At 47.7% G+C, this 27,972-nt stretch overlaps 1 protein-coding gene across 3 annotated transcripts in view; it reads right to left on the bottom strand.

Moving 5' to 3' along the window:
* LOC133354995 (cotranscriptional regulator FAM172A homolog) overlaps positions 1–27,972 on the bottom strand; it is a 59,696-nt gene that overhangs the window by 21,039 nt on the left and 10,685 nt on the right. For all 3 annotated transcript variants that reach the window (XM_061572245.1, XM_061572243.1, XM_061572244.1), the window contains 6 exons: positions 27,768–27,842; positions 26,170–26,267; positions 21,950–22,015; positions 20,195–20,386; positions 2,728–2,823; positions 1,530–1,664 (listed from right to left, as the gene is read on the bottom strand). In XM_061572245.1, the coding sequence (XP_061428229.1) occupies positions 1,530–1,664; positions 2,728–2,823; positions 20,195–20,386; positions 21,950–22,015; positions 26,170–26,267; positions 27,768–27,842 (662 nt within the window). The remainder of the gene's footprint in view (positions 1–1,529; positions 1,665–2,727; positions 2,824–20,194; positions 20,387–21,949; positions 22,016–26,169; positions 26,268–27,767; positions 27,843–27,972) is intronic.

The raw sequence follows: 27,972 nt of genomic DNA, 5'->3' as shown, positions 1-27,972 counted from the left end.
AGATCGTTTGATTATATCGACTCTTAATATCTTCCGCGGCAGCTTTCGCGAAAACGATTAACCCCTTTTGGCATCTGCCTGCCGCGACGAGAGTGAGGACTGTAAATGTTTGCTTTCATAACATTTGAATTTGTTACGTTCATAGGAACACATGTGATTACCAACACAAATCAGATTGTACAGTGATGATGATGATGATGATGATAATGCTTTTATAAAAATCACAATGATGCTGGTGATGATGATGATGAGAGAGGGGATAAGTTATTAAATATAACAAACATTTTCATGATTGTAAGCACAGTGACAATGATAATCTATAAATTAATAAAACATTTTATTTTTATTTGACTAAGTAAGGCCCACAGCTATATCGCTCCTTTTCAAAAGTGACCTGGGCACAAATGATAGCTCTACAAAGTGGCTTATCATGTGTAAATTTATAGCAGCCAAATGATCTAAACACACGTTTCTAAATCTGGAGAGAAAAACCGGAGGACCTGGAGAAAATTCCAGGCAAATTTTCAACATACAGGGCATCAGGGTCGGAATCGAAACCATAACCTCCTGCATACTTTGGGCCCGTCCATAAATGACGTCACGCGATTTTGGACAATGTTTTACCCCCCTCCTTCGTCACACGGCGTCACAAAAAGTCAGACCCCCCCCCTCAAATATGACGTCACAAAGCTCTGCCCCCCCCCTCCCCAAAAAAATAAAACATGCTTAAAATCGCTTTAAACTATTGTCATGTAGTGCATATTTAATGTGGCGCTGCACTCTGATGTTGTAGGAGAAAACATGTATTAAAAAGTCTATTTAATTAAGTAGAACGTGTTGTCTATATTTATTTTAAGTTGCGCATTTTGATGTGACGTCACATTTCTCAAACCCCCCCCCCCTCGTCACACATCGTCACAAATGTCTGACCCCCCCCCCCCCCCAGGTGCGTGACGTCATTTATGGACGGCCCCTTAGCGAGGTAGTTAACATCTCGCCTTGGCAGCACCCCATGATCACCACGACGATGACAAAGATAACAGTGCCACTGATCGTGATGATGAAAATAACAATCGTGATGATGATGACGCGATCATTTTGCGATCCGGCCAGCGCAAATGTCTTTGCGCCTATTGTGAAAATTCGGTCACAGTTCCTGTGATCACTGTTTCATTGCTTTTATGGCTTTATTTTGGTGATTTTTGAAAAGTTTTTCGGTTTGGCCATGTTTGTTTGTTGTAGTACAGAGTTAAACTGATGGTCTTAATCTAAGTTGTCTTGTGGTTGTTGTTGTTTGACTTGCATCCCACTGGGATTTTTGCACACAGTGTTGGTGTACGGTGCTTTTTCTGCAATATTTTGCTGTCTTTTCTTGGATTTTCTGTTTGCACATAGTCACTTGTTCACTTTAAGATGTTTTCTTGTTCATGTTTTTGTTTTTTTGTTTGTTACGGTTGCACCCGATTCAAGAACTGAATGGCCCACAGGGCTATACCCAATAAATGAAACTTGAAACTTGAGCGGCTCACCCTAACGTAGTGATATCTCCGACGCGACGTCTGTCTCCAAGTCCCCGATTCCACATCGCTCTCATGCTCGTCCTTCTCCGGCTTCTCCGAGTCACTCACAGCCTCCTCGCTCTGCGTTGATTCGGCCTGCAGATCCTGGCATCGTGCAAGACAGAACGACGGGATCAGTGCAGGGAATCAGGGAGATTGTGTCATTTCACACCCGAGTGATCAGTTGCGAAACTCAGTTGCATGCAACTGAATCACTTATATGTGGACATCTCTGCAACCAGTTGCGAGCAGTTGCACGCTGGGTTGCTTGCGGCAGAGACAAACTCCGCTTTGACTGGATCTGCTCGGCGATTTGTAGCGACACGTTTCATCGTGTGCTACACATTTGCCCGCTACGATCCCCCTGTTTAATTTGAAGGGGGCGGTCGATTCAAAATAATTTGGGCAATTACAAAAGGTGTTCAGGATTTTTGTGCATTTTGAGGCCATCAGTGAATAATAAAGCCTTCGTTTAGAACAAGTCCGTCACTACAATGGTAATGGTGGTAGTTGACAGTGGTGGTGGTGGTTGTGCTGATGATGGTTTTATATGGTGGTGGTATGTGTGGGTGAGATTGTTGTAGTGGGGCGATGTAGTGGAGTGGTTAGCGCGGTGCAATACAAACCTGGCGACCCGAGTTCAATTCGCACTCGTGACCAATAAAAGTGGCGAAGATCTTAACCTATTCCAGGGCCTCCCCGAGATCGACTCAGCCTCAAATGAGTACTTGGTGCGATGTGTAAACATTGCCACTGGGGAGACAAAAGCGGCAACGCGTGATTGCTGGACACGCAACCTCCTGATGTGCTGTGCTGGCCTTCATAGATGCTCACTAACAGAACTTGCTCCATTACTCTATTCAGGCTATACGGGGGAACTTTGTCTTGGTAGCCGGCCGTAGTGATGGTGATGGTGGATGCGGTAGTAGTGGGATTGGTAGTGATGGTGGTGGCTGTAAGTTATCATCATCATCATCATCACTATCCATGGCCAGGTAGCCCAGAGGTGTTCATTTTGTTGTAAGTTGCGGTAATGATAATGAAGTCAAACTCAGGGGCGTCTCTCTGCCGTAGCGAGCGGGAGCGAGGAGCGGCAGTGCGGGTGAGACGGTGTGAGGTTCCAGGTTCGCGAGCATCGCCCGTTGGCTCCAGGTCACACAGCCCACACCTTCTTGGAGGCCTCCATCCTCTTTCTCTCCCGCTCCAGTCTCTCTCCGTCAATGCGGTTGTCGTTGGTGTTCGGAACCACGACACCGTACCCTTCCTGCGGAAAGAAGTCACGACGTGATTTTATGGTTCATCGTTATCGTCGCCAGGCATGATCATTGGCACTGATGGATGAAGGCCTCCCAAAGCCACCTCCGTATGTGTCGGTACTGCAATGTAACGAGGACAAACAGCCCCCGTATAGCAGAGGTCGCAATCGAGTACCCGATACCCTACCCGATACCCGGCTACCCGTACCCGGCCGGGCACGGGTAGCCGTTTGCGACCCTGGTGCGGCTGGGTACGGGTACGGGTGGGCCGTGAGTCACTGGTGAGTCACCGTTTGTCACTCATTTCCCAACGTCTTGTCTCTTCTCACAATTCAAGTTCCTAGAATCAACCCACCCGCGCCTGCAACATGGCTTCATCCCAGAGGTCGCAATCGGGTACCCGATACCCGTACCCTACCCGATACACCGAGGTCATTAACGGCGACAAAAAAAAAACTGAGGGCACACAGTGACCCCCGTCTTTAACTTCCCATTCACAGAGTATGTGCGGAGAGATACATTAAAGACACGAGTCACAGGGGTGTGATTATGGCGATGCATCTCAAACTATGGGCCCCATATAGTGATACCCGGCCGGGTACGGGTACCCGTTTGCTACCCTGGTGCGGCCGGGTACGGGTAAGGAATCAAAACCCGTTTGCGACCTCTGCCGTGTAGCCTCAACAGACAGTTGGGGCAAGTGCTGTTAGCGAGCACCAATGAAGGCCGGCACGGTGCACAAGGGGGTGGGTGGCCAGCACCATGCCTGGCCGCCTTTGTCTCCCCAGTGACAATGTTCACACACTACACCAGGTGCTCATTTACTGGAACAATGGAATAATCCATCGAGCGCCTGCATTCTAAATACGATTACATTGGCTGCATGCGTCCCATAGGCAGGACCTTAGCACAGGAACCAGAAATAAGCTTCTGGCTATTGAATAGAGGAGCATTCGCAGAGCACTAGGAACTCAGTGGCAGGATAGGGTAAGCAACCTGGAGGTTCTGAATAGAACGTGGTAGAATTGGTACTACATATGTAACCGGGGAAAAGAGGTTACAATGGCTGGGAACAAGTGTGCAGGATGCATGCACGTATGTTGAACGTCTTTCGCACTGTACGTAGCCAACCATCTTCGTCGGAGGTGCGGTCAAGAGGTCACCGCACCAAACAACGTTGACGTTATCGGCAAGATGAGGTTGTGATGGGTGGGGTCCACGTGCACGGGATGGAACAGGGCAGAGTAAGCAACTCGGTGGTTGGGAATAAGACACGGTAGGAAAGTTTCGCGGATAGATTCGGCAAGAGGATGTTGTGATCGGTGAGGCAGGGGACGTGCGCTGGATGGAGGAGGGCAGAATAAGCAACTCGATGGTCGGGAACAGAACGTGGTAGGAGAGTGTTGCGGATGGATTCGGCAAGAGGATGTTGTGATCGGTGGGGTCCACGTGTACGGGATGGAACAGGGCAGAGTAAGCAACTCGGTAGTCGGGAACAAAACGTGGTAGGAGAGTTTCACGGATGGATTCGGCAAGAGAATGTTGTGATCGGTGGGGGCAGGGGAGGTGTGTAGTGGGGGACGAGGGCAGGTCACGGAGATGGTCAGTGGGAGTGGCAACCAGGGATCGGCGACCAAAGGGAAGTCGTGAATCTTCTTGATTCTTTCGGTAAAGTCACGTAGAAGGGAAATAATAAACTAATAAAAATAAAACATCATAAAATAATTCTCACGACTTTTCGGCCACAACGCAAGCAGCCAACCTCAGGTGAAGACCAGGTCTGTCGGGGAGACAGCGTCTGAATGAAACACCACCATGCTTGGAGCGTATATTTAAGCTGGGTTGGAAGGGGAAGAGCGCCTTGACAAAATAATTTGCATATCAAGAGGAATTTAGCATATTTATGGGAAATGCAGATATGGGATTACTACTACTTGTGAAATGCGTAGGAGGTGGGCGGGGGGTGGGGGGTTTCAAAGACGTGAAGCCGGCCGCTTGTGGTGATGGCACTGTGAGAGGTCGAACCCTGGAGGTCAGGTGGTTTTTGACTGCGAAAAAAGCTGTGGAACCTGGCAGAGAGAAGGAAGCGATGGAGAGCGCTCTGGTGGCGTCAATGTAATTTTTGCTGTCGCGACCTTTTGGACGAGTTTGCTGCAGCGGTGGTATGATATGTTCAGCTCGAAGTGTCAAAGTGCCTCCATGTCAAAGGCAAGCTGGGCAGCATTCGTCCGTGTAGGCATCCCGTGAGCCAGTCGTAGAAATGCAACATACCCATGGCAGGAACTTGTCCCTGCATAGGGCAATCATTGTTGACTTCCCGCAAAGCGACGCTCATCTTATCGACCATGAAAGGAAGATAATCATGGGCTGAGTTGAGCCCTGGAAGGGATTTGAACAGGATCGGTGAGGACCCTAAATGAGTATCTGGTGCGGCGTGTAAACATGAGCATTGGAGAGACAAAGATGGCCAAGAGTGGTGCTGCTGATGCGGCGCCAGCCTCAATGGGTGCTCACTAACGATCGCTCGCCACCGCAGCAGTCCCTCCGGGCGACACAGGATATCTTTGACCGTGTGCGTGCGCGCGTGTGCGTGACGATAAGATCGTGTGAAAGGCCGGTTTAATAGTTAATGGGTTAACTCTAAACACAAAAAAAACATTACATGTAAGGGCACATATTGCAATCAACTGGAAATTGGGATACCGACAAAAACGCTTGAGATTTAATCTCAATGGCCGAGGTCTCGTAGGCAATGCGTGGGTCCCGTATCGATTTAAATAAATACATCTCACTGCTGCTAGCTTCACGTGCACCTCCGAGGGTGGACTAAGGCAAGTAAGGCAGGAGGCGGGTGTGAATAAGATTGAGCCGAGACTGTTAAACCGTCATGTCTCTATGCGAGTCTACGGGTCTCTGTCGGAGTCGTTGGGTTTCTATGCAAGCCATTGGTGAACAGGCTGAGACCATAAACTCGCTCCACTAGACAACTCGGGTTAATCACGACTCAGTCTACGCTGGTCTCCGTGTGTGTGAGACTAAACAACACAATTTGGATTTACTGAGCATCTGAATGCAACTGCATCTATGCCGAACTTTTTTCGCAGTACCGTAGTCAACCTTGCTAATCAGACGGTGTGGTTTTAAAGTTCGCTCATTTGAAGGCGATATCTAATCTGATGGGCTGCGAGGCGGCCTTCATATAGCAGCATATTGATCACTCACCGATCTGTCTCTAGATGCTGTACCGACACGGTGGGCATGGTTAGTCTATAGAGACAGAGGGGCAGTCGGTCATAGGCAGAGGAAGGTCTTGAGTCTGGACTTGAACAGGGGCAGAGAGATGACAGCACTGATGGCGGGGGAAGGCGAGTTCCAGACAATAGACGCAGCAGAGGAGAATGAGCAACCTCCCACTGAGCTCACGCTCACCGATAATTTAACGTTGACATTGGGGGGGAGGGAAGGAGAGCGATGCGAGCTCATCTACTTATTTTATTACCCTCGACATTCCACAACGTCGTGCTTGAACGGGGCCCCACTGTGATGACGGAGCGCCCTCACCAATAACGTCTGGCAGCCCAGCGGCGCGTGTTGCGCGCACAAAACAAGACGGGACGAAAGCCGGAGACCAGAGGTCGCAAACGGGTTTTGATTCCTTACCCATACCCGGCTGCACCAGGGTCGCAAACGGGTACCCGTACCCGGCCGTACCCGTACCCTACCCGTACCCGGCCGGGTACGGGTAGGTTACAGGTACAGGTATCGGGTACCTGATTGCGACCTCTGGGATGAAGCCATGTTGCAGGCGCAGGTGGGTTGATTCTAGGAACTTGAATTGTGAGAAGAGACAAGACGTTGGGAAATGAGTGACAAACAGTTACTCACCAGTGACTCACGGTCTACCCGTACCCGTGCCCGGCCGCACCAGGGTCGCAAACGGGTACCTGTACCCGGCCGGGTACGGGTAGCCGGGTATCGGGTAGGGTACTGGTATCGGGTACCCGGTTGCGACCTCTGGGATGAAGCCATGTTGCAGGCGCGGGTGGGTTGGTTCTAGGAACTTGAATTGTGAGAAGAGACAAGACGTTGGGAAATGAGTGACAAACAGTTACTCACCAGTGACTCACGGCCTACCCGTACCCGTACCCGGCCGCACCAGGGTCGCAAACGGGTACCCGTACCCGTACCCGGCCGGGTACGGGTAGCCGGGTATAGGGTAGGGTACGGGTATCGGGTACCCGGTTGCGACCTCTGCCGGAGACGGAATCGAGAGAATGAATTTAGGACGTAGCTACACACGGAGAGGCGAAAAGACAACGGGGGAATTTTCCATCGCACAGAGAGACAAGAGCGGTGACTTTGTGGGTTCCCCTCGCTCTGTGCGGGTTCGCTTTGTGCGATTTCGCGCTATGAATGTGCGTCTCGCCGACTTCTAGCCAAAATCCGCTTTACCGATGCGGCTTTAATTTCACCAGCGCGTGGCTATGCACGGTGTCCGTCAATGAGACAACAATGACTGACACTGTGTGCACCACTAGGGAGGCAGCCGTCTCATACACAGTGATACAAAGACAGAGATACACACAGAGATACATACACTTAGAGATACATACAGAAACACAACACTGCATGTGTACTGTGTGCGCCACTAGGGAGGTAGCCGTCTCACACACAGTGATACAAAGACAGAGATACACACAGAGATACATACACTTAGAGATACATACAGAAACACAACACTGCATGTGTACTGTGTGCGCTACTCGGCATGCAGCTGTCTCGTACACAGTGATACAAAGACAGAGATACACACAGAGATACATACACTTAGAGATACATATAGAAACACAACACTGCATGTGTACTGTGTGCGCTACTCGGCATGCAGCTGTCTCGTGCGGTTTCGCTTTTTGTGATCCCTTTTTGTGGATCGCATCTACAACCGCATAAAGCGAGGGAGTGGGGTGTTTGGTCTCTCTGGGAATTCAACACTCCACCGAAAGTGTATTTGTATTAACAGTAAAACCTTGGATTGCGAGTAACTTGGTCTGCGAGTGTTTTGCAAGACGAGCAATTTGATAAACGAGCGAGGTCTTGCAATACGAGTAGTACGTGTATACGCTTTGTCTGCCAAGCGTCACGTGATCACAACTGATATACTAGTGCTTTAGATTACAAAAACGTTTTCGGAACGAATAATGCTCGCAATCCAAGGTTTTACTGTATGTTGAATTTATTTTGCACCATACGTAACCAATCGTGCTAATCGCAAGCGGATTTGTTCTACGCAACCACATTTGTGCATTTGCCCAACTCTACCACGCTGGCCAAACATCTCGGAAGAAGTGGGAGCCACCCACAACTTTATCCCACCGCACGCGACCGGTGGCCTCTGGGTTGCAAGTCCAGCGTGGCAACCACGACACCGCGGCAGCTGGCCACAAACATCTCCAGAGGTTTCAGCTCAGTGGTCCGACTCGGCCATTGTGAACCGACCTCCGTGATCAACCGGGGGGGGGGGGTCACAGCGGAATAAGAGCCGAGTTAATCCAAACCCTCGCCGAAAGGGGCGGCACTTCGAAATAAACCACGGAGGGGTGAAAAGGTTCCTGGCACTCGGGAGGTCATGAGGCCGGGCACTCGACAATTAGGAACGACACATTGAGACGTAAAATTCCGGAGGGCCATCCGAGCGAGCGAGCGGGTGAGCGAGCGGGGCCTGGGCTTCGTGACTTTGCGGGGGCTGCGGCGATGGACGCCGGCGAGGAGAGACCTCGCGTGGACTTGAGGGCGTAATTGGGCACGGGCGGTACACGCTAGCGACCGTTAAAAAAAAAAATCACAGCGAAAGCCCTAACCCGTGAATTAAACACAAATACCCAATTGCCGTTTTAGTGAGTGGTTCCTAATTAAAAGAAAACAGAGGCGCAGATATAATGGTGCGATGCCAAACGGTGGACTAATCATTTGCAGGAGTTCACTGTGCGTGTGAGTGTGTGTGCGGGAGTGGTGGGGGTAATGGTTAGCACGCTGTGCTGCGAACCCTATGACCCGAGTTTGATTCCCGCTCACGGCCATCACCTGTGACAATTGTCTGAACCGTTCCTTGGCCTCCTGTAGGTCGACTCAGCCTCATATGAGTACAGTGCGTAAACATCATTAATGGAGAGACAAAGGCGGCCGGGAGTGGCGTTGGCCACCCACCCCCTCGTGTGCTGTGCCAGCCTTCATAGGTGCTTGCGAACAGCACTTGTCCCAAAAAGTATGTTAGGGCTATACGGGGGCTCTTGTCTTTGTCATGTCTGGGGTGGGGGGGGGCGATCCTATGGAGAGACTGACCCCCACCATGGAAATGTGGAGCTCCCACTCCTGGCTCTGAATTTCCACCGCATTGCTCGTTTGAACGTGGACATTATTTCACTTTGTAGCCGAGTAACAAACCGCGTTGCTGCTGTTCACCACCATCTCTTCCCGTGATGTCCACAATCCACTGTTGGATTACAGCCGCCCCACGCCACGGAGGTCACGGGGGTTATTTGGACATACTCCACGCCGGTCAGTACGGGTTGGTGAAGGCCGGGAGAAAAGTGGTGGGAGCATAGAAATACAGTGCAACAATGGATTTTTCTACACCGCCCTCTGCTGCCCAGAATTTAGTTCCCCGCAGCCGCCTACAGCAACCTGTTTGTGCATGGCAGTCGCCCATCCCAGCACTACTTACTGAGCTTCCAAAATCTGACGAGATCAGGCGCATTTCGAGTGGCTTGGCCATAGGCTTATGGCTATGACCAACATAATGTCAATTTATTCACAACCCCGTCGATCCGCTGCTGGATGAAGCCCTCCCGACGTCATGGTCAGTGGCGCGAGCATTATCTCAAACCAGCTGCGACGCGACCCCTCTCCTGGGCCCTTCGCCAGCCCACACTGACCAAAGTGGTGAAGTATGGCCGAATCTAAAAAAAAGAGAGCGCTACAATAAAGCATTGTTATTAAATTTCTGATATAAAAACACAAAAAAACCTCCCCCCCCAACCACAGACCGCGGGTTGCCAAAGCATTCGACCACCTGTTGCAACGATGTTGTTATTAACCGCGCAAGGCCCATAACTCACGGTGTCACCCACCATCAATCACACTGCCTCCCCACGCTCCGGGGTCACGGCACGCACGGGGAGGGGTGGGAGCGGAATGGGGAGAGCGGGCTCAAGACAAAGTGCTTTAGTTAGCACGGGTTACCGTAGGTCAGCGCGGGTCAGGGCGGCTTATAGCCAAGCTCTAGGGCCTCGCACAGTCACGTTTACGGGTCTCAAAATGTTTTGTGTGTGTGCGACGGATTTTTTTTTTTCTCTCGTCCGCTGGTTATGTTTCCAATCTGCGCTGTATCGGTAGTCATTAAGGGAATTTACATCCAGGACTCTTCGCAGGGAGCAGCGCTCACACGCGCGCGCACACTGCCGTGTGTCAAGAAACGGCCCTGGGAAGTTGATGTCACGGAACTGTTTCTCAAGTCACTTCGGTAGGCCTCTTTTTCCACGCTAGGCGCAGCTTTTTACATGCCCTGCAAGGAGTGTTTGTTGCATGTCCATCATACTGATATGTTTAAATTCTCAAAGCTGGAGCTTAGCTATAAAGAGAAACGAAAAAAAATGTAAAAGCGTTTTTGTGCAGCCATTACTATAGCAATTAGAATTAGTGTTATTCGTGATTGGGCTACAATTGAGAACCCATATTAATCACACCAATCTACGTGAGTCTATGGGTCTCCACATGAGTTTAGGGGCTTCTATGCGACCCTATGGGTCTCTGCGAGTCATTGATGATCGGGCAAAGACCACAAACTCTCCACACTTGAGAACCCGGATTCACCAAGGTTAGGCGGTCAGCACCAAGATTCTCAGGGGGTGCTCGCTCAACAAATCTGGCGCAATAGTATGCCCCCTTGAGCCTCCCAACCATCTCTCTACGGGTTTTTTAAATTCACGCTTACTTGAACACCAGTCTTGCAAGAAGGGAGGTCACGAGTTTTCACTCACACCGTTGGAAATGCCAGTGACAAATAATGATACCTCTGCCATGAACCCCGCAGGGCTCAACTGCATAAGGGCACAATTTAGCTCATGAAGGAGACAGGGCATTGCGCATTATGTGCATACTTCACAACTGTAACAGTAATAGAGGGGGAAAAAAATCTATCTGTGTGGGTGTGTCGGAGCCAAAGTGTGGTGGTTAGCGCACTGCCCTATGAACCTAGCACCCAGAGTTCATGGGTACGCGCTAATGGCACTTGCCGTGACAGTCTGTTACGGCTAAACGGTGGATCTGTATCTCTGTTTGAGCAGGGAGCAGTAGTGTAGCAGTTAGAACACTGCGCTACGAACCTGGCGACCCCAGTTCAAGTCCCGCTCACAGCCAACAACAGTGACGATTATCTAAACCGGTGCTTGGCCATCTGTATGCCGACTTGGCGTTAAATGAGTACCTGGCGTAGGTGTGCAAATATCAGCAGTGGGGAGACAAAGGCAGCCGGGTGCGGTGTTGGCCGCCTACCCACTCGTGGGACGTGCCGGCCGTCATAATAATAATTTGCAATGACCCAGAAGTTGAACACGAAATTTAGCAGTCTTTTGAAATACGTGGTCAACCAGGTTAGTGTCTGACTGTGTTGTTGGCCGACTGGTTTTGCATCACATTATGTTTCTAAGCTTTGTTGAGTTCGCGTCTCCCATCTTCTTCTTGTTGTTTGCCTCCGTGCAGTTTACCGTTCTCTGTGTGGGCTGTGTGCTTGGTGTCCCCCTGTGTGTTCCCTTGCTGTGTGTTTGCCACATTTCCACCTGATAATGATCGCGTGTGTTGCGTTCGAAACGTCGTGATTTATTTTAATTTAATTTAGTTACATTTTACTTTATTTCTACATACGTGACTTTACCGAAAAAAAACAATGAGTACAATTTACTTGGAAGGCACCACCTTCCACTAATGCCTCAAGATGCTCGCTAATAGCACTTGCTCCAACACAAGCATCTGTCCAAGAATATACTGGTGGATGTTTGTCTTTGTGGTTGCAGTGGGGAGAAGTCGAGTAGAGCAGCAGCTAGTGCACTGCACTGCGACCTTATAATAATAATAACACATTGTCCTGCGGAGGGAGCTGGTAGGAACGTTGGGTTGCTCGGTCAATGGCCAGGGTCAACGGCGGCGTGGTGTATTCCGCAAATATGGCCGACTGTGAGGGCGGACACAAGCCGGCGTGAGTAGGTTAAACGTTGAGTTTTATAAGGGCACCACGGGGTGACCAGCCCCTCCCCACCCAGCCCCACCCCCCACCCAGCCCTACCCTCCCCTCCCAGCCCCTCCCCACCCTCCTCACCCAGCCCTTCCCTACCCTCCCCACCCAGCCCCTCCCCACCCTCCCCTCCCCACCCAGCCCCTCCCTCCCCACCCAGCCCCTCCCTGCACGACGGACACAATAATCCCCTGTGGGCTGGTGTAACCAGGAGGTTCCTACCAGTATTACATTTTATATCGTGTCATTCATGCAATTGCATCCAACAATGCTGTACATCAATTATCCAATTCAGTACACAGATCATAAAAAAAACTAAACCCCCACTACTTGAATGAATACATAAATAACGAGAACAAAAAAAATACACATTACAAGAAAAATAATCGCAGTGAAAATAAATTAAAATAAATAATTCCGTTTAGTCTCCATACCCCGAGTTCCATTCCTGGCAATGATAAACATCAGTGGTGACCGGTATCTCACAACCCCCCCTCCCCAAATACATATTATGGACACAATATTGTCCGCTTACATGTTTAATTATACTCTCCATGGTTGCTGATTGGACTCTGTTCATGTTTCATAATGTTGCATCAAACTAGGACCCATACCTCAATGGGAGGGGAGTCCTTGCTTGTTTACCAGCGTCGATTCAATTAAGCCTGATGGGGCACCGTATGTCGAAACTAGGACAGTGTTTGCTTGTCCTGAATCAATGCTGCTGAAATGACTCACTCCGACATGGTCGTGGGGCCAATGGGTTTTGTAAAGAATACTACATTTTTTTGTGGAGCGATATATGAAGAAATAGCCCGCTTATATATTTTGTCATTCATATTCTGCACAATACTAATGACTATCTTTTTGGTTATTTCGGTAAAGTCACGTAGAAGGGAAATAATAAAATAATAAAAATAAAACATAATAAAATAAAATTCTCACGACGTTTCCGCCACAACACAAGCAGCTGTCCTCAGGTGAAGAAACAAGAGCTGTCGGAAAGACAGCGTCTAAGCTTAGCGGTGGTCAATAAGACGCTGTCTTTCCGACAGCTCTGTTTCTTCACCTGAGGATGGCTGCTTGTGTTGTGGCCGAAATGTCGTGAGAATTTTATTTTATTATGTTAGATTTTTATTATTTTATTATTTCCCTTCTACGTGACTTTACCGAAAGAACCAATAAGATGAATCCCTGCAGTCACAAAAGCTTTAAATCGAAAACTAATGATTATGTTGGAGAGTGCCAAGTGATATGGTGACTGGTGATGGTCTATGGCGAGTGGTAAATGCCTGGGTCAGGTGAGCGTGATGTCATCCTCGTCCCTGGGGATAGGCCAGAGGTCGCAACGGGGTACCTGATACCCGTACCCTACTCGATACCCGACTACCCATACCCGGTCGGGTACGGGTACGGGTAGCCGTTTGCGACCCTGGTGCGGCCGGGTACGGGTACGGGTAGGCCGTGAGTCACTGGTGAGTAACCGTTTGTCACTCATTTCGGGTAGGGTACGGGTAGGGAACGGGTACCCGTACCCGGCCGGGTACGGGTACGGGTATCCATTTGCTACCCTGATGCGGCCGGGTACGGGTACGGAATCAAAACCCGTTTGCGACCTCTGGGATCGGCTGCCCTCCGATTTAAACGACTGCCACATCTGAGCCGTGCCGTTTGCAAATGTGAACTACTTAGTCATGAGCTCCCCCTAGTTGCTGAGGAACGGAAATACGTAACGATGGCAATTAGCAAGGCATGTGACGAGGGCTCTCGGTTTCCCAACACGTTCCTTCGGAGTGGGCAGGTAGGAACTTGGTTGTACGGCGCATTCGTGCACGACAGACAATTATGCACGACAGACAGAGAAATAATCCCTGGTGGGCAGTGTGGAACCTGTTGTTCCTATCTGTATTAAAATACATTCGTAAGGCCCTAGCCACGCGTATCGCAGTGCGTGCATCAGACTCGGTGGTTTAAGTGTCACAAATATACGACGCAAATGAGATGCTGTGATGCCACATTTAGGCTGATGGCGAGAACAAAACTTTACAGCAACAGAACGGTAGGACAAATGCGATGGTAAAAAAGGCAATAACATAATTATTGACTCCTGAACGGATTTTGCCACAATTCATCAAGTCGCCAAGGAGATGTGCGGTGAGTGCTTCGTGCCTGGTAATGAGTGAAGAACTCTCGTCCTATTTCCTTTATTCATGTCAATGTTTCTGATCCGTACGTCACAGCAGTAAATGTGCACCGATTACAAATGTTCGTATTTAGGCATATTGATGGCTACGTTGTTTCTCAATACTAAGATCAGTTTTATAAAAACACAATAAACTGCGCTAGTATGCCTCTTTATCTCGTAATTTTGATTCCGCCCTGTCTTTAAGACCATCGAAATATGTGGAACTTCGTTCGTGCCATACAAAGCCAACCGCGCTAATCAGAGGTGCGCGGGGAGGACAGCAAACTAAACACAAAAAGCAGTTCAAAAGAAATGAGTTTTCAATCTAGATTTTAAAATGCATAGCTCCATTGACTTCCTAATATTGGAAAGGAAGAGCATTCCAGACGGCCGCGGAAGCACATCTGAAAGCGCGCAATGCAGTGACCGTCTTTGTTCGACGGCTAGCCAAAAAGCCGCAGCTGCAAGGATGACCGGAGTTCGCGTGATGGTTTATGCTCCTTGACGAGATCAGCAAGGCATTGTGGTTAATTTGTGGCAAGCCCTTTGTAGGTAATTAGTGCGACCTCACAATGTATTCGTTCGGCAACCAAAAGCCACGGTTCCAGCCACGCAAATGTGCAATATCCAACGTGGAGATGAGTGCCACTCCAAGACTTGTTCGAATATACACTTTCTTCCTTGACTTTGGCGTTTTTTTAAAGCGATATTTAGTTTTACTCAAATGTTCCACAAATGTATTACAATCTAGATTACAATGTTTTAACAACAAAATACCCTCAGAGGTGGCTGGGTGGCTCAGAGTTCAGAGGTCAAAGCGCTGAGTCAGCACTGCTGAGATCCTGGGCCCCAATTCTGGTTTCAGCCGCCTGTGATGTAACCGAGTTTTATAGTGGATTTGGTCAAATTTAGTTCCGTGATTAATATGGCTGAATTCCACCTCCGAGAATTAAATTATGGTTTGGCTGTCAATCACAGATCATTGGTCTCAAATGCAGTGGGTGGAAAGCAAAGGTCGCAATCGGGTACCCGATACCCGTACCCTACCCGATACCTGGCTACCCGTACCCGGCCGGGTACGGGTACCCGTTTGCGACCCTGGTGCGGCCGGGTACGGGTAGGCCGTGAGTCACTGGTGAGTAACCGTTTCTCACTCATTTCCCAACGTCTTGTCTCTTCTCACAATTCAAGTTCCTAGAATCAACCCAGCCGCACCTACAACATGGCTTCATCCCAGAGGTCGCAATCGGGTACCCGTTACCCGTACCCTACCCGATACCCGGCCGGGTACGGGTAGCCGGGTATCGGGTAGGGTACGGGTACAGGTACCCGTTTGCGACCCTGGTGCGGCCGGGTACGGGTAAGGAATCAAAACCCGTTTGCGACCTCTGGTGGAAAGGTGCCACCCCCTACTCTGTGGATGGATTTCAGAGGTCGCTCTGAGATATCCACTTCCGTGGGCCATTCTCTAGCGTGGACGGGGGGGGGGGGCTGCATTGCCGTGAGATTTCCGAACGGATTCTTCGTCTCACGACGCCGATTGCAAAAAAAAACTACAAAAATCCGAATAAAATTTGACGGAAAGAAAAAGAGAGAACGAAGAAACAAAAATCACGCTACCATACATCGATCCACCAATTAAGGACAGAGGTGTGGGATCGTGTGCTTCGTGCGCTTGGTCGCCCCGCGCTCAATCATCGTGAAAGGTTAGGCGGCACGCAAGAGGCGGTGAGAAAAGTCCCAAACTCTCAACGTGTCAGCGCTTGTGCAGCGAAAAAAGACGTGAAACCCCGTGACACCCTCGGAGCGTAATCGTCAAGAGGGCATTCGGTAATTGACAGCTGCACCATGGACTTCAAATCATCAGGGATATGTGCATGCGTTTAATCAGTTGGGATGGAGCGGTAGTGCAGTGGTTAGCGCACTGCACTACGAACCCAATTCCCACTCACGGCCAACACCAGTGGCGATTAACTGAACCGGTCCTGTGCCTCCCCCAGGTCGACTCAGCCTCAAATGAGTACCTGGTATGGCGTTTAAACATCACCACTGGGGAGACAAAGGCGGCTGGGCTTGGTGCTGGCCACCCACCTCTGTCGTACGCTGTTCCGGCCTTCATAGGCGCTCGCTAACAGCACATTTGCCCCAAAGGTCTGTCAAGGCTACACGCGGGATCTTTGCCTTTGATCAGTTTATTTGTCACAATATGTCACAATGAAGAAAAAAAGCGTTTACTAAATATAAAAATATAAACAATCTCATTTTGTAGGCATTACATCTCAGACGAAAACATTGTCTGTTCACTGTTGACAGAGAAATGTTCTAACGTTTGACAGGACGAGACATTTCGCAGAATTAGGATCATTATTTTAGGGAGCCGATTACTGCTATGCTGATTATTACGTCTGTCTGCGTATCTGTCAGTGTGCGAGGGCACTTGGTGTGTTTGCATAATAATCACAATACAATGTTAACGTGGATCAATATCGCATCGAACTGGATTTTGAAGCATCGTGAGAGGTGGCGACAGGCATAAAGAGGCCTTCATCCAGCAGTGGATTGACCACAGCAAACGACGAAGATGATGCCCAGTGCGGTGAGTTCACGTGCGTTGGGAGCGTGAGCATGAGGGTGTGAGCCTGCACACCTTACACATGCGTGCGTGCGTCTGTGCGTGCGTCTGTGCGTGCGTGCGTTTGCCCGTTTCTCTGCGCACAATTTGTCATTAAGCCCAATCGCCTAACAAAACAGAGGCTCTCTGAATGGACTGCCTTGGCATCTTGTGAACATGTATTTGCTGCAGATGGGTGCGCAAATCGGAGCGTGACATTGCTGTGGAAGTATTCTAGTTGATCAATTGCTGATTTGGATCGGCTACAGTCCTTCCACATGCGATGCCAAGCAAGCCCTCTTGGCGTCCGACTGTTCGACTTCGTTGTGTCTTTGATGGAATGCCTCCATGTACGAGCCGGTCTCCTCACGATCGAGCCGGTCTCCTCGCGATCGAGAGCTTATTATCCGTAAGAGTTTTTTTTTGTTAGATCGCGTAAATAAATGAAAGTGTCGTGAAAACCAGCCGCCACCCGACACAGCCAACTAGTAAGGGTTGTCACGTAAACAGAACGTGGCCAATTCGTCACTAGTACAGCACTAGTGTATAGTGTAGTGTACTAGTACAGCACTAGTGTATAGTGTAGTGTATAGTGTAGTGTATAGTAGTGTATAGTGTAGTGTACTAGTACTGCACTAGTGTATAGTGTAGTGTATAGTGTAGTGTATAGTATAGTGTATAGTAGTGTATAGTGTAGTGTACTAGTACAGCACTAACCGGTCTGTTGGAGTGCCACATTTACAATCTGAGTACGACGTATTGCCAGTAATTACAACTAGCTTCATCAGGCGAGCGGTGGCAGGTTTCAACGACACATTTATATATTTACATGATCTAACCCAAAAAAAAACCTCTATTATGGATGATATTGGTCGCGAAAGCCTATGACGTGTTAGAGAGCTTATTAGTGCCAGAGAGACGGCTGTCACTCCGCGGACGCGTCGCCCCGCCTTGGTGCGCAAACTCCGCCAAACTGCGCACTTCGGCTGCTGGCAGTCGATGTTCAAAGCAGACTGCGACCCTCAAACGAATGGCGCCGTCCACGTGATCACTCCCGCCCCCCCCCCCCTCCCCCGGGTAAGAGAAATTACTCGTGACACGGGAACAGCAGCAAGGACTGGTTTTTGTGAATGCTGTCGCAAGAGGTCGCACGGCTGGAGCAACGGCCCTTTGCTGACTATGCGCGATGATCGATTGATTGATCGTTGCACGCAAACAATCGCGGTGGTAACGGGCTCATCTTTCACAACATTTAACCGGCGTGGATATGAGTGGTGAAACGAACATATGGTTACCAGCTCTGAGGCCAGAGGCAGGGAATCTTTGATCCGCGCGTTTCCATTTCAAAAGGCCTGGAGCCACACGAGACCTATCGCTTTGAAACAGCCCCAACAATTATCCCTCACTGCAAGCATTTTAGCCGCGTTATTCGAATGCTAGGGGGGAATATTTCCAACCTGGAAACTCCCGTTTCTACTTTTAGCGTGCCGAGTCACTTCCGCCACTATAAATGCGGCAGGGGTGTGGTGCCGTGCCGGTATGAATATGTGCTCGATAACACTTGGCTTTGTGGTCCATAAGGGCCTCTTGCAGTGACAGATGTGACCAAGGTGTGTGTGTTAATGTGTAGCCTCTTCGAGTTAAAACCTTTTGAGCTAAAAATGCAATTTTTCCAAGGCAACTCGGCTGGCAATCAAATTCATATACCATTGGCAAAGGTATTTTAATATCCTACCCACCCCTGTCCTAGAAAAGCTGAGGGGGGAAGCATTACCTACACCAGCTGGGCTGTCCGATTATTTACATAATTGATTACTCTACCGAGTATCGGTTTCATCACTCAACTAATCAGATAACACGAAAGCAGTCGGGGGGAAATAGTTTTGGTCACCTGTCCCATGTGTGCCGCTGGATGGGAGGTTAAAGGTGGGGCTTGGTAACGTTACCAGTGCCATTATCGTCTGCGTCCCACCTTCAGGAGACGGGATATGAAGTCGGCCACCAGTTTTAAAGGGGACCCGAGTAATCGACCACAAAAAAAAACATTGAAACATCATTTGCCAGTAAAAATATAATTGTTTTTTTACCGTTCTATCTGGCAACAAAACTGACACCTTTTTTACAAGGAGTCATGCTTACATAGACCACAATACCTGCAGTCATAATGCAAAAAAAAAAAAACCCCATTTCATTGATTTTACTGGCAAATGAGGTTCCAATGGTGTAAATGCTTACCCCGAGCTCTCATACTCTGATGCTGCATTGTCTTTGAGTTGTGCGCCTTTTGGCGTCATCTGGTCCAACCCATGTGAGACTAGACTCTAAGGAAAGCTGTCTCGGGTGTGAACCAATCAACTTCAAGGACAGTGCACATTATCAGAGTTATGTTTTTTGTTTGCATTATGACTGCAGGTATTGTGGTCTATGTAAACATGACTCCTTATAAAAAAAGGTGTCAGTTTTGTTGCCAGAGAGAAGGGTAAAAAAACAATTATCACAAAAAATCAGCTGATGACAATGTTAAGGCAGGTTGTGATGGGTGGGAAGGTGCTTGCGGGGTTGAGGGGGGCAGGTTATCGAGACAGGCATTGGAGTTGCACCCTCCACGGATGGTGATCCAACAATTAACACTGGTCAACACACTTTTTTCTGGCATAAGGTATTCCAACGGTTTTAAGGTAATTTTGGGGTGCTGATTCCAAATCTGGCATCAGTTTTTGTCCATCACATCAGGTTTTTGAGATATTAAATATTGCATTTTCAATAAAAACTGCAGAAGAAAAGTATTAAATAAATGTGGATATCTACATAAAATTATATTATAAACACACTATCCTAAAAATACAGCACCATATTTTAATACTAAAGCAGTCACTGACTCGCAACAACTTGAAATCATAAGTGACAGAGTTAATTTCGGGTAAAATCAATGAAAACGGGGTATGCCGATAGCATAAAAATGAGATGTGATAGAGCAAATCTGAGATCAGATTTGGAATCAGCACCCTGAAATTAGTCTAAAACAGCTGCAAAAGTCCAGGCCAGAATTTTTTTTTGTTGACCAGTGTTATAGAACGGGGCTTGGCCACGCTGGAGTGATATAAGGGTGAGGCAAACGGGGGTTTGGGGCTGTCGTGGTGATTCGGGTCCTGGCTGTCATCGCTGCCATCTCTGTGTCATCATTGTCGCTGCATAGCCAGCCGGCTATACAGCATTCATAGTTTTTTTTTTGTTGACCAGTATTATCTCTTAATCATCGTCACGGCCTAAGAGCCGTAAAGTCCCGGCTCCAGTTACCTCCATGGCTCGCTTGATGTAGGGGATCTGAGTGCCGGAGTCGAGGCAGTCGTTGATGATGAGTCTCCGAGCCCACTGGCCAGCCCGCACCACTCCGCTTCCGTGAACGAGCAGCAGCAGCTTCTCCTGCTGCAGCGCCCCGGGGCTCATGAAGATGAAGCTGAAGGGTTCATCGTCATTGATGGCGTCGACCTGCAAACCCAAGCACCCGCGGGAGAAAGTTCCGTCAGAGGTCGGTCCGCCCGTCTAATGTTTACACGCTTCATTAGAGGCTAACTTGTGCATCTGTAATAATAGTCTTGGAGACGACTTTCGGAATCGGTCCTTTTATTTAATCCAGTTCACAATTACTCCCCGCTGCTGGTAGGCAACGGGAAGTGGACAGACAGACCACGAGAGACGCACAGCCACGTGGCACTCGGAGCCCCGCTCGCGCGTGACCCCTCTCTTCCTTCGTCCCTCGTCTGACCACGTGTCGTTCATCTCTCCCCTTATTTAATGCCCGGGTCACGTGGTACGCTCCAGCCAATCCTTGGTAGCCTGCGCCGAATCTTCTAGATTCCCCATCATATCCCGGGACCACGCCCCTGACTTGTCTTCCCATTGGCTGAGGCCAAGACCAGCAGAACCAATCACCCTAGCTGGCACCCCTCGATCACGCCAGGGCCATGCTCCCAGGCTCTCCCCCCATTGGCTGTAAAGCAGGACCGGCAGAGCCGATCACCACGTGAGCCGGACATAGGCTCTTAATTACACATCTATTGTCTCGAGCAGTGGTTCGCAACCTGCGGTCCCGCAAGGCCATAGGAAGCCGTCCATGGAACTGTTGCAAGACACTAAGCTTCGGAGTAGTTTTACATTTTAAAAATGTCTTACTGGTGGATGGTGCTCTGCGAAATAGTTGTGTGTGTTGACAGCGGTCAGCGGGTTAAGAAAAGTTTGGGAACCACTGGTGTAGAGACCCGTCATAGACTGGTCTGTTGGACTATTGGTCTATTGCCAGTCGGTCTAAAGGCTCTTTCGGTAAAGTCACGTAAGTATAAAATAAAATAAATCACGACGTTTCGGGCGCAACACAAGCGTCCATCATCAGGTGGGAAAGCATGGTCTGCTGCTGATGCAGACTGTTTTAAAAGGTTTGAAATGGGTGTAGCCCAAGGGTTATAAAGAAGTGGCCAGGGCTAGTGATGTTAACGTGAGAAATTAGCATGTAACTGTAAGATAGGAGAGCGGCCTCCTAGACGAGGGCACGGCAGTGGCTATGTTAGATTGAGAGATTAGCATGATGTTAGTGTGAGAAATTAGCATGATGTTAATGTAAGAAATTAGAGGGCACGGAAGTGGCTATGTTAATGTGAGAGATTAGCATGATGTTAATGTGAGGGATTAGAGGGCACAGAAGTGGCTATGTTAATGTGAGGGATTAGCATGATGTTAGTGTGAGAAATTAGAGGGCACAGACGTGGCTATGTTAATGTGAGGGATTAGCATGATGTTAGTGTGAGAAATTAGAGGGCACAGACGTGGCTATGTTAATGTGAGGGATTAGCATGATGTTAGTGTGAGAAATTAGCATGTAACTGTAGAAAAGAAGGAGAGCGGCCTCCTCGACGAGGGAGTGCAACCCAACGGGTGCAATCCAAAGAACACGTGAGCACGGGAGAACTAAGAGAGAGACACAGAGAGCATGAGATAAACGTGGTACATTACACAGCAATGTAGAGGATACATAAACTGTGAATGTTTTACACTCACAGGAACGTAATGCTTTTCCAGTCCACATTCCTTCACCAGAAGTTCGTAAACATGCTCGGTTATGACCTAGAAATTGACACAAGACAACATCACAACAGTGTTGGGCGGTGTGCTCTGAGCAACAGGTGGAAATTCCACATTACTATGGTGGATGACAGTCTATTCTAAATACAACAACCATTAAATTTCGATTTAAAGCTTTCGTGACTGCAGGGATTCATCTTCTTGGTTCTTTCGGTAAAGTCACGTAGAAGGGAAATAATAAAATAATAAAAATAAAACATAATAAAATAATATTATTATATTACATTATTTTATTATATTATTTTATTATGTTTTATTTTTATTATTTTATTATTTCCCTTCTACGTGACTTTACCGAAGGAACCAAGAAGACAACAACCACTGTTGACTTCCCTGCACCAAATGTTGCAGCCTGATCAGGTGGTACTCATTTTCTCCACCCCATATATATATGATCATGATAATGATGATAATTCTGCTAAAGACCGTCCGGCATAGCGTGGGCTTGACTGCGGCCTTATGCTCCACAGGGAGCGAAGAGTAAGTAAGATGATGGTGAGTAATAGAGAATAGGGAAGAATTATGAGTTTGAACTCAACTATTTCGTGCAGGAGGTGAACTGGATCATAAATAAACTTAATCAATATTTTTTGGGTCTTTCGGTAAAGCCACGTAAAAATATAGCGGGAGGGCTGCCTCAGCACCTGATAACGATTGCTCGTGTTGCGATCGAAACGTCGTGATTTTTTTTTATTTTTCTATCTACATGGCTTTACCGAAATACCCAAAGAATATGATTTCCTGCAGTCACGAAAGCTTTCAGTCAAGATTTAAACTTAATCGAATATAAATTACAGGTGCCTGGGGTTTCATAACGGCAGTGTCAGAGGTGCTAATCAAACACTGCTGAAATTCCTAGACCCAGAACCAAACAAATGTGATTAAACCAGGTTCCACACATCCTTGATTAAACTGGGTTCTCGAAACCGGATAGTTGATGGGTCTTAGCCTGGTCACCAATGACTGCACAAAAAAAACATAAAAATTAAATGTTTCCACGAAAATTTGCACAACTCAGCATTAAGTAACACAATTCATACACTGCTAGAAAACTAAACTATTTTTTATTTTACCAGGTAAGGCCCACTGAACTATTTTAGCTCTTTCTTAGAAGCTACCTGGCCACAAATGATAGCTCAACGAAGTGGATTATCACATGGAAATGTATAGCAGCCAAATACTCCAAATGCATGTTTCTAAATGTGAAAGGAAAAAGTGGAGGAACTGGAGAACAATCCACACAACTACGGGGAGAACATGCATACTCCAGGGTCGGAATCGAACCCACAACCTCCTGAATACCAGGCGAGATAGTTAACGTCTCCTAGCCACCGTGGGGCCCAACAAAGACAAAGATCCCCTGTATAGCCTGAACAGACGGCAAGAGCAAGTGCTGTTAACGATCACCTATCAAGGCCGGAACGGAACACGAGGGGGTGGGTGGCCAGTATCACACCCGGCCTCCTTTGTCTCCCTAGTGGCGATGTTTACACACCACACCAGGTACTCGATTTTCGGCTGAGTAGATCAAGGGAAGGCCTGGGACCGGTTCAGATAATCGTCACTGGTGTTGACCGTGAGCGGGAATTGAACCCGGGTCACCAGGTTCGTGCTAACCGCTACACTACCGCCCAACTCACACGCCACGACCAGCGAGCGACCAAATCACCTGGAAGGCGCCCGGTCTCATCCGATCTTAGCAGCTCAGAACAAACACTGTTGACATCTTACAATCCCAACTGGGATTTGAACTCGTAATTCATGATTGCGAGTCGAGTGCTCGAACCGCGGCCTTAAACAAACGAGTCACTGGGGCAAGTGCGATATTTGTGCCGATTTAGTTTTGATCCGTACACTTTCCCGCAAATGTATTCTCGCCCCATTTTCACCGAGCACGGGTAAACACCCATACCCATTTTTTTTATTTTTTCCAAATGTCACATCAACCCCATGTCACGCTCGCTTCGACAGAGCAAAATACAACGGGGACGTTTGTATCGACCTGGGATAGGCTCCTGCACACGAGGGCGTGCGTTCATTCGGCGAAACAAAACACGAGAAAATTAAGAATACGCAGACGGGATTTTTCGGTCACTAAAATTTGACAAGGTTGTCGTTGCTTAACACGTTGGATGTTCGCAGCTAAATATGATTTTTGGATTAGGCCACGTCAAGGCCGTATATTCAAATATGCTCAAAATGTCCCCCCCCCCAATATATTGCTATAAAAAAAATAATGTCTATGCTATGTAAATAAAAAAACAATTTGCTAAACCTTGGCCCCAATATCTGGACTTGTCTTCATATAACAATGCATAGATTTCTGTTCATATGATTGTGGTTATGGTTGTACTTTATTAATCCCTAATATCTGCCATTACATACAATGAAACAAGAAAAGGTAAAAAAACAGCAATGTAATACAATACACTATTAGACATTTTTGTAAAAAAAAGTCCATCCCATGTGTTTTTAAATATTTTAGGCAGGAAATGGCAGGAAATTAGTTTTCAAATTTTGATTATTTTTCTGGGGGGGGGACCCCCAGACCCCCTGAAAGATTTGGTCCCCCCCAATGTTGACTCCATGGCTACGGCCTTGGGCCGCGTAACGACCTGACCAAATTTGTGTCGTCAAGACCCTTCACCACCCAACACAGCCAGACAAATTAAATTGTCACATCGCCGAATGAACAGGCGTTTTTAGCGATGCGCCAATTGTTATTGTTGTTCAGCTCACCGGTAAGTTGAACAACAATTCTCACGAAAAATGTTTCGCAATTAGATGAAAGTACAGTAAAACCTTGGATTGCGAGTAACTTGGTCTGCGAGTGTTTTGCAAGACGAGCAAAAATTTGTAATAAATTTTAACTTGATAAACGAGCGAGGTCTTGCAATACGAGTACTGTAATACGTGCAGTATACGCTTTGTCTGCCGAGCGTCACGTGATCACAACTGAGCCGATGGTTCTTCTCTCACTCTCGCTGCGGGATTGTGGGTAATCGTCTCCCATGCTCGGTCTCAGTCGGCGTGCCTCACTCGTATAGTCAACATCCGTGCGAGCGTATACTGTTTACTATCGTGTTGTGACCACGTGTGTGTGCGTAAAGCATTTTTTTATTTTGTGTCCAAGTGTAGTGACTGTTCTTTAGTAACTGTACTGCAAGTGAAAGTCGTACTACACAATAACCCTCCTCTCCTCTCTCTCGTCTCCCTCACACCAGCCACGATTAAATTTAATTAATACATTTGATTACTTTATATTAAATTTAAATAATAAAAATACAAAAAGGTATTTTGCATTAATCATTTTTATATGAATACAGTATTTTTGGGTTGTGGAACGAATCATCCGAATTTCCATGATTTCTTATGGGGAAATTCGCTTTGATATACGAGTGCTTTGGATTACGAACATGTTTCCGGAACGAACTATGCTCGCAATCCAAGGTTTTACTGTACCTGAATAGATACTTGTTTCAACTTTCCCGCACCTCCAATTAGCACGGTTGGCTACGTACGGAGTGAAATAAGTTCAACATACATACAACTTATCGGTGAGCTGAAACAATAACAGTCGTCGCATGATATTCTTGTACACCACATGAAAATTTAAATTGTTTTGGCTGTGTCAGGTAGTGGAGGTTTAACAACGCAATTCTGGTCAGATCGTTACATGGCCTAATCCTAAAATCTATTATGAATCAGGTTGTCTTGATTTTATATTTTGTGTCTTCAGCATATCATAAGGTGATAAACCGTTAGGAATTCCTCGCACAGCAGCGCATTACCCCCTTATTATTGTAGACCTCACAGAACTACATCTGAGATCCCTTAAATTGACCTCTTTAACCACACAAGGGGGTTAAATACAGAGAATAGCTATCGTTGCATGATAGTAATAGCAACATTTTGAATGATCAGAGCTGGAATTACTTGCAGAACCAAATCTTAGCATGATGTATCTTTGTGCAGTCAATGGTGACCCCGTTGAGACCATCAACTCTATACACTTGCGAATCCAGCTTAATCACAAGTGGCTGAGCACGGATGTGAACCCAGGATCTCAGCGGCGGTGACTCGGTTTTTTGTTTTTGTAAAATCAGCGAAGATTCCATCCCCGGATGGTGTCTTACCTCTCCTAATGCCTCGTAACGCTGCTGGTCACGATCCCTGTTGTTAAAGTAGTTGAACTGGAAACATGTCCCACCCTCAATCTTTCTGAGCTGCCCATCTAGAGATGCGCACACACACAGACACGCCGCGCTGTTTGGTGACCTTAGGACAGAAACGACATCGTTCAATCATTTGTTCTTACAATCTTCTCTTTAAATAATCACAGCAACTCACTTAACACATAGGTGACAAACGGGTTTTGATTCCTTACCCGTACCCGTACCCGGCCGCACCAGGGTCGCAAATGGGTACCCGTACCCTACCCGTACCCTACCCGAAATGAGTGACAAACGGTGACTCACCAGTGACTCACGGCCTACCCGTACCCGTACCCGGCCGCACCAGGGTCGCAAACGGCTACCCGTACCCGTACCCGGCCGGGTACGGGTAGCCAGGTATCGGGTAGGGTACGGGTATCGGGTACCCGGTTGCGACCTCTGGCATGTATACACGTACACTGTTGACACTGATATTAATTCGAGTTGTGGGCAGCAGAGGACAGCAAAGTAAAATCCTGTCAGACTGTACTCCTATGCTCCCACTTCTATGCTGCCTGCCCTCAACAAACCGCACAGACCAGTGAGGTGAAACATGGATCAAACAATCCCCATGACTCGCACAGAATTGGGAGGCTTTCATCCACCTGTGGCTTGACAGAAGGGCTCAGCAATGGATGTGAGTGGGACTCACATCCATTGCTGGTGCAGAGCCAGGAGTGGCACCTCACATTACTGTGGAGGCAGCTAAACTCTCCATAGGAGTGGTCACACACCTCTTTAACAATACATTTACAACCCTATTCTTAGGTTTTTTTCGGTAAAGTCACGTAGGTAAAAAATTAAAATTAATAAAAGTAAAATAAAAATAAATTAAATCACGACGTTTCGGAGGCAACACAAGCTTCCGTCTTCAGGTGGAACCGTCACAGCACGATAGCTGGAACCGTCACAGCATGATAGCTGTATCAAGTGATACAGCAATCGTGCTGTGACGGTTCCACCTGAAGACGGAAGCTTGTGTTGCCTCTGAAACGTCGTGATTTTTATTTTATTTTACTTTTATTAATTTTAATTTTTTACCTACGTGACTTTACCGAAAAAACCTAAGAATATGAATCCTTGCAGTCACGAAAGCTTCAAATCTAGAATTTACAACCCTCTTCATCCACTGCTGGATGAAAGCCTCCGCATGCTATATCTGTCATGGGGGTTGTCTGATCATACTTCACCACACTGGTTGGGCGACAGTTGGTATAGAGGGGCCAAAGACCAGTTCAGGTATAATTATAATGCAATTTATAACGCGCGCAGATTTGCAGACGTAACGGCCGCAACTCAGAGGCGCGGAGCCAAGCTCAGAGTTCGCTCGAAATCGTGGTTGTAGAGGTGAGTTTTTAAGTGTATCACATGTAATATTAGCCGTGGCTGGCAATCAAACTCAGGCGACCGAGTTAATATTGCAGTGTGCGAACGACTCTGCCAGCGTTAACCCTTTAACAAACACATTACATGTATTCTGCAAAACATTGCACTAGTCATAAACGTAACCCAGTTGTTACCTTTATTAAATTCATATCCAAAATCCGCTATGGTCTGATACTTCTCAAATGGTTCACCCATCTCTTGCGTCAAGTCTGGAAAGCAGAAAAGATAACACGCAGAAACAGCAATTGTTACAGCATCTAAATAAACCAGACTCTCAACGATCACCAGTAGCAGCAGCCATGGTCTAGATCAGTGTTCTTCACCACATTTTCTGAGGGG

The sequence above is a fragment of the Lethenteron reissneri genome, chromosome 50 (genome assembly GCF_015708825.2).
Source record: "Lethenteron reissneri isolate LAM-NWPU_2019-01 chromosome 50, ASM1570882v1, whole genome shotgun sequence".
In the NCBI taxonomy this organism is placed as follows: Eukaryota; Metazoa; Chordata; class Hyperoartia; order Petromyzontiformes; family Petromyzontidae; genus Lethenteron; species Lethenteron reissneri.
This window is presented reverse-complemented; position numbering and strand designations above follow the sequence as displayed.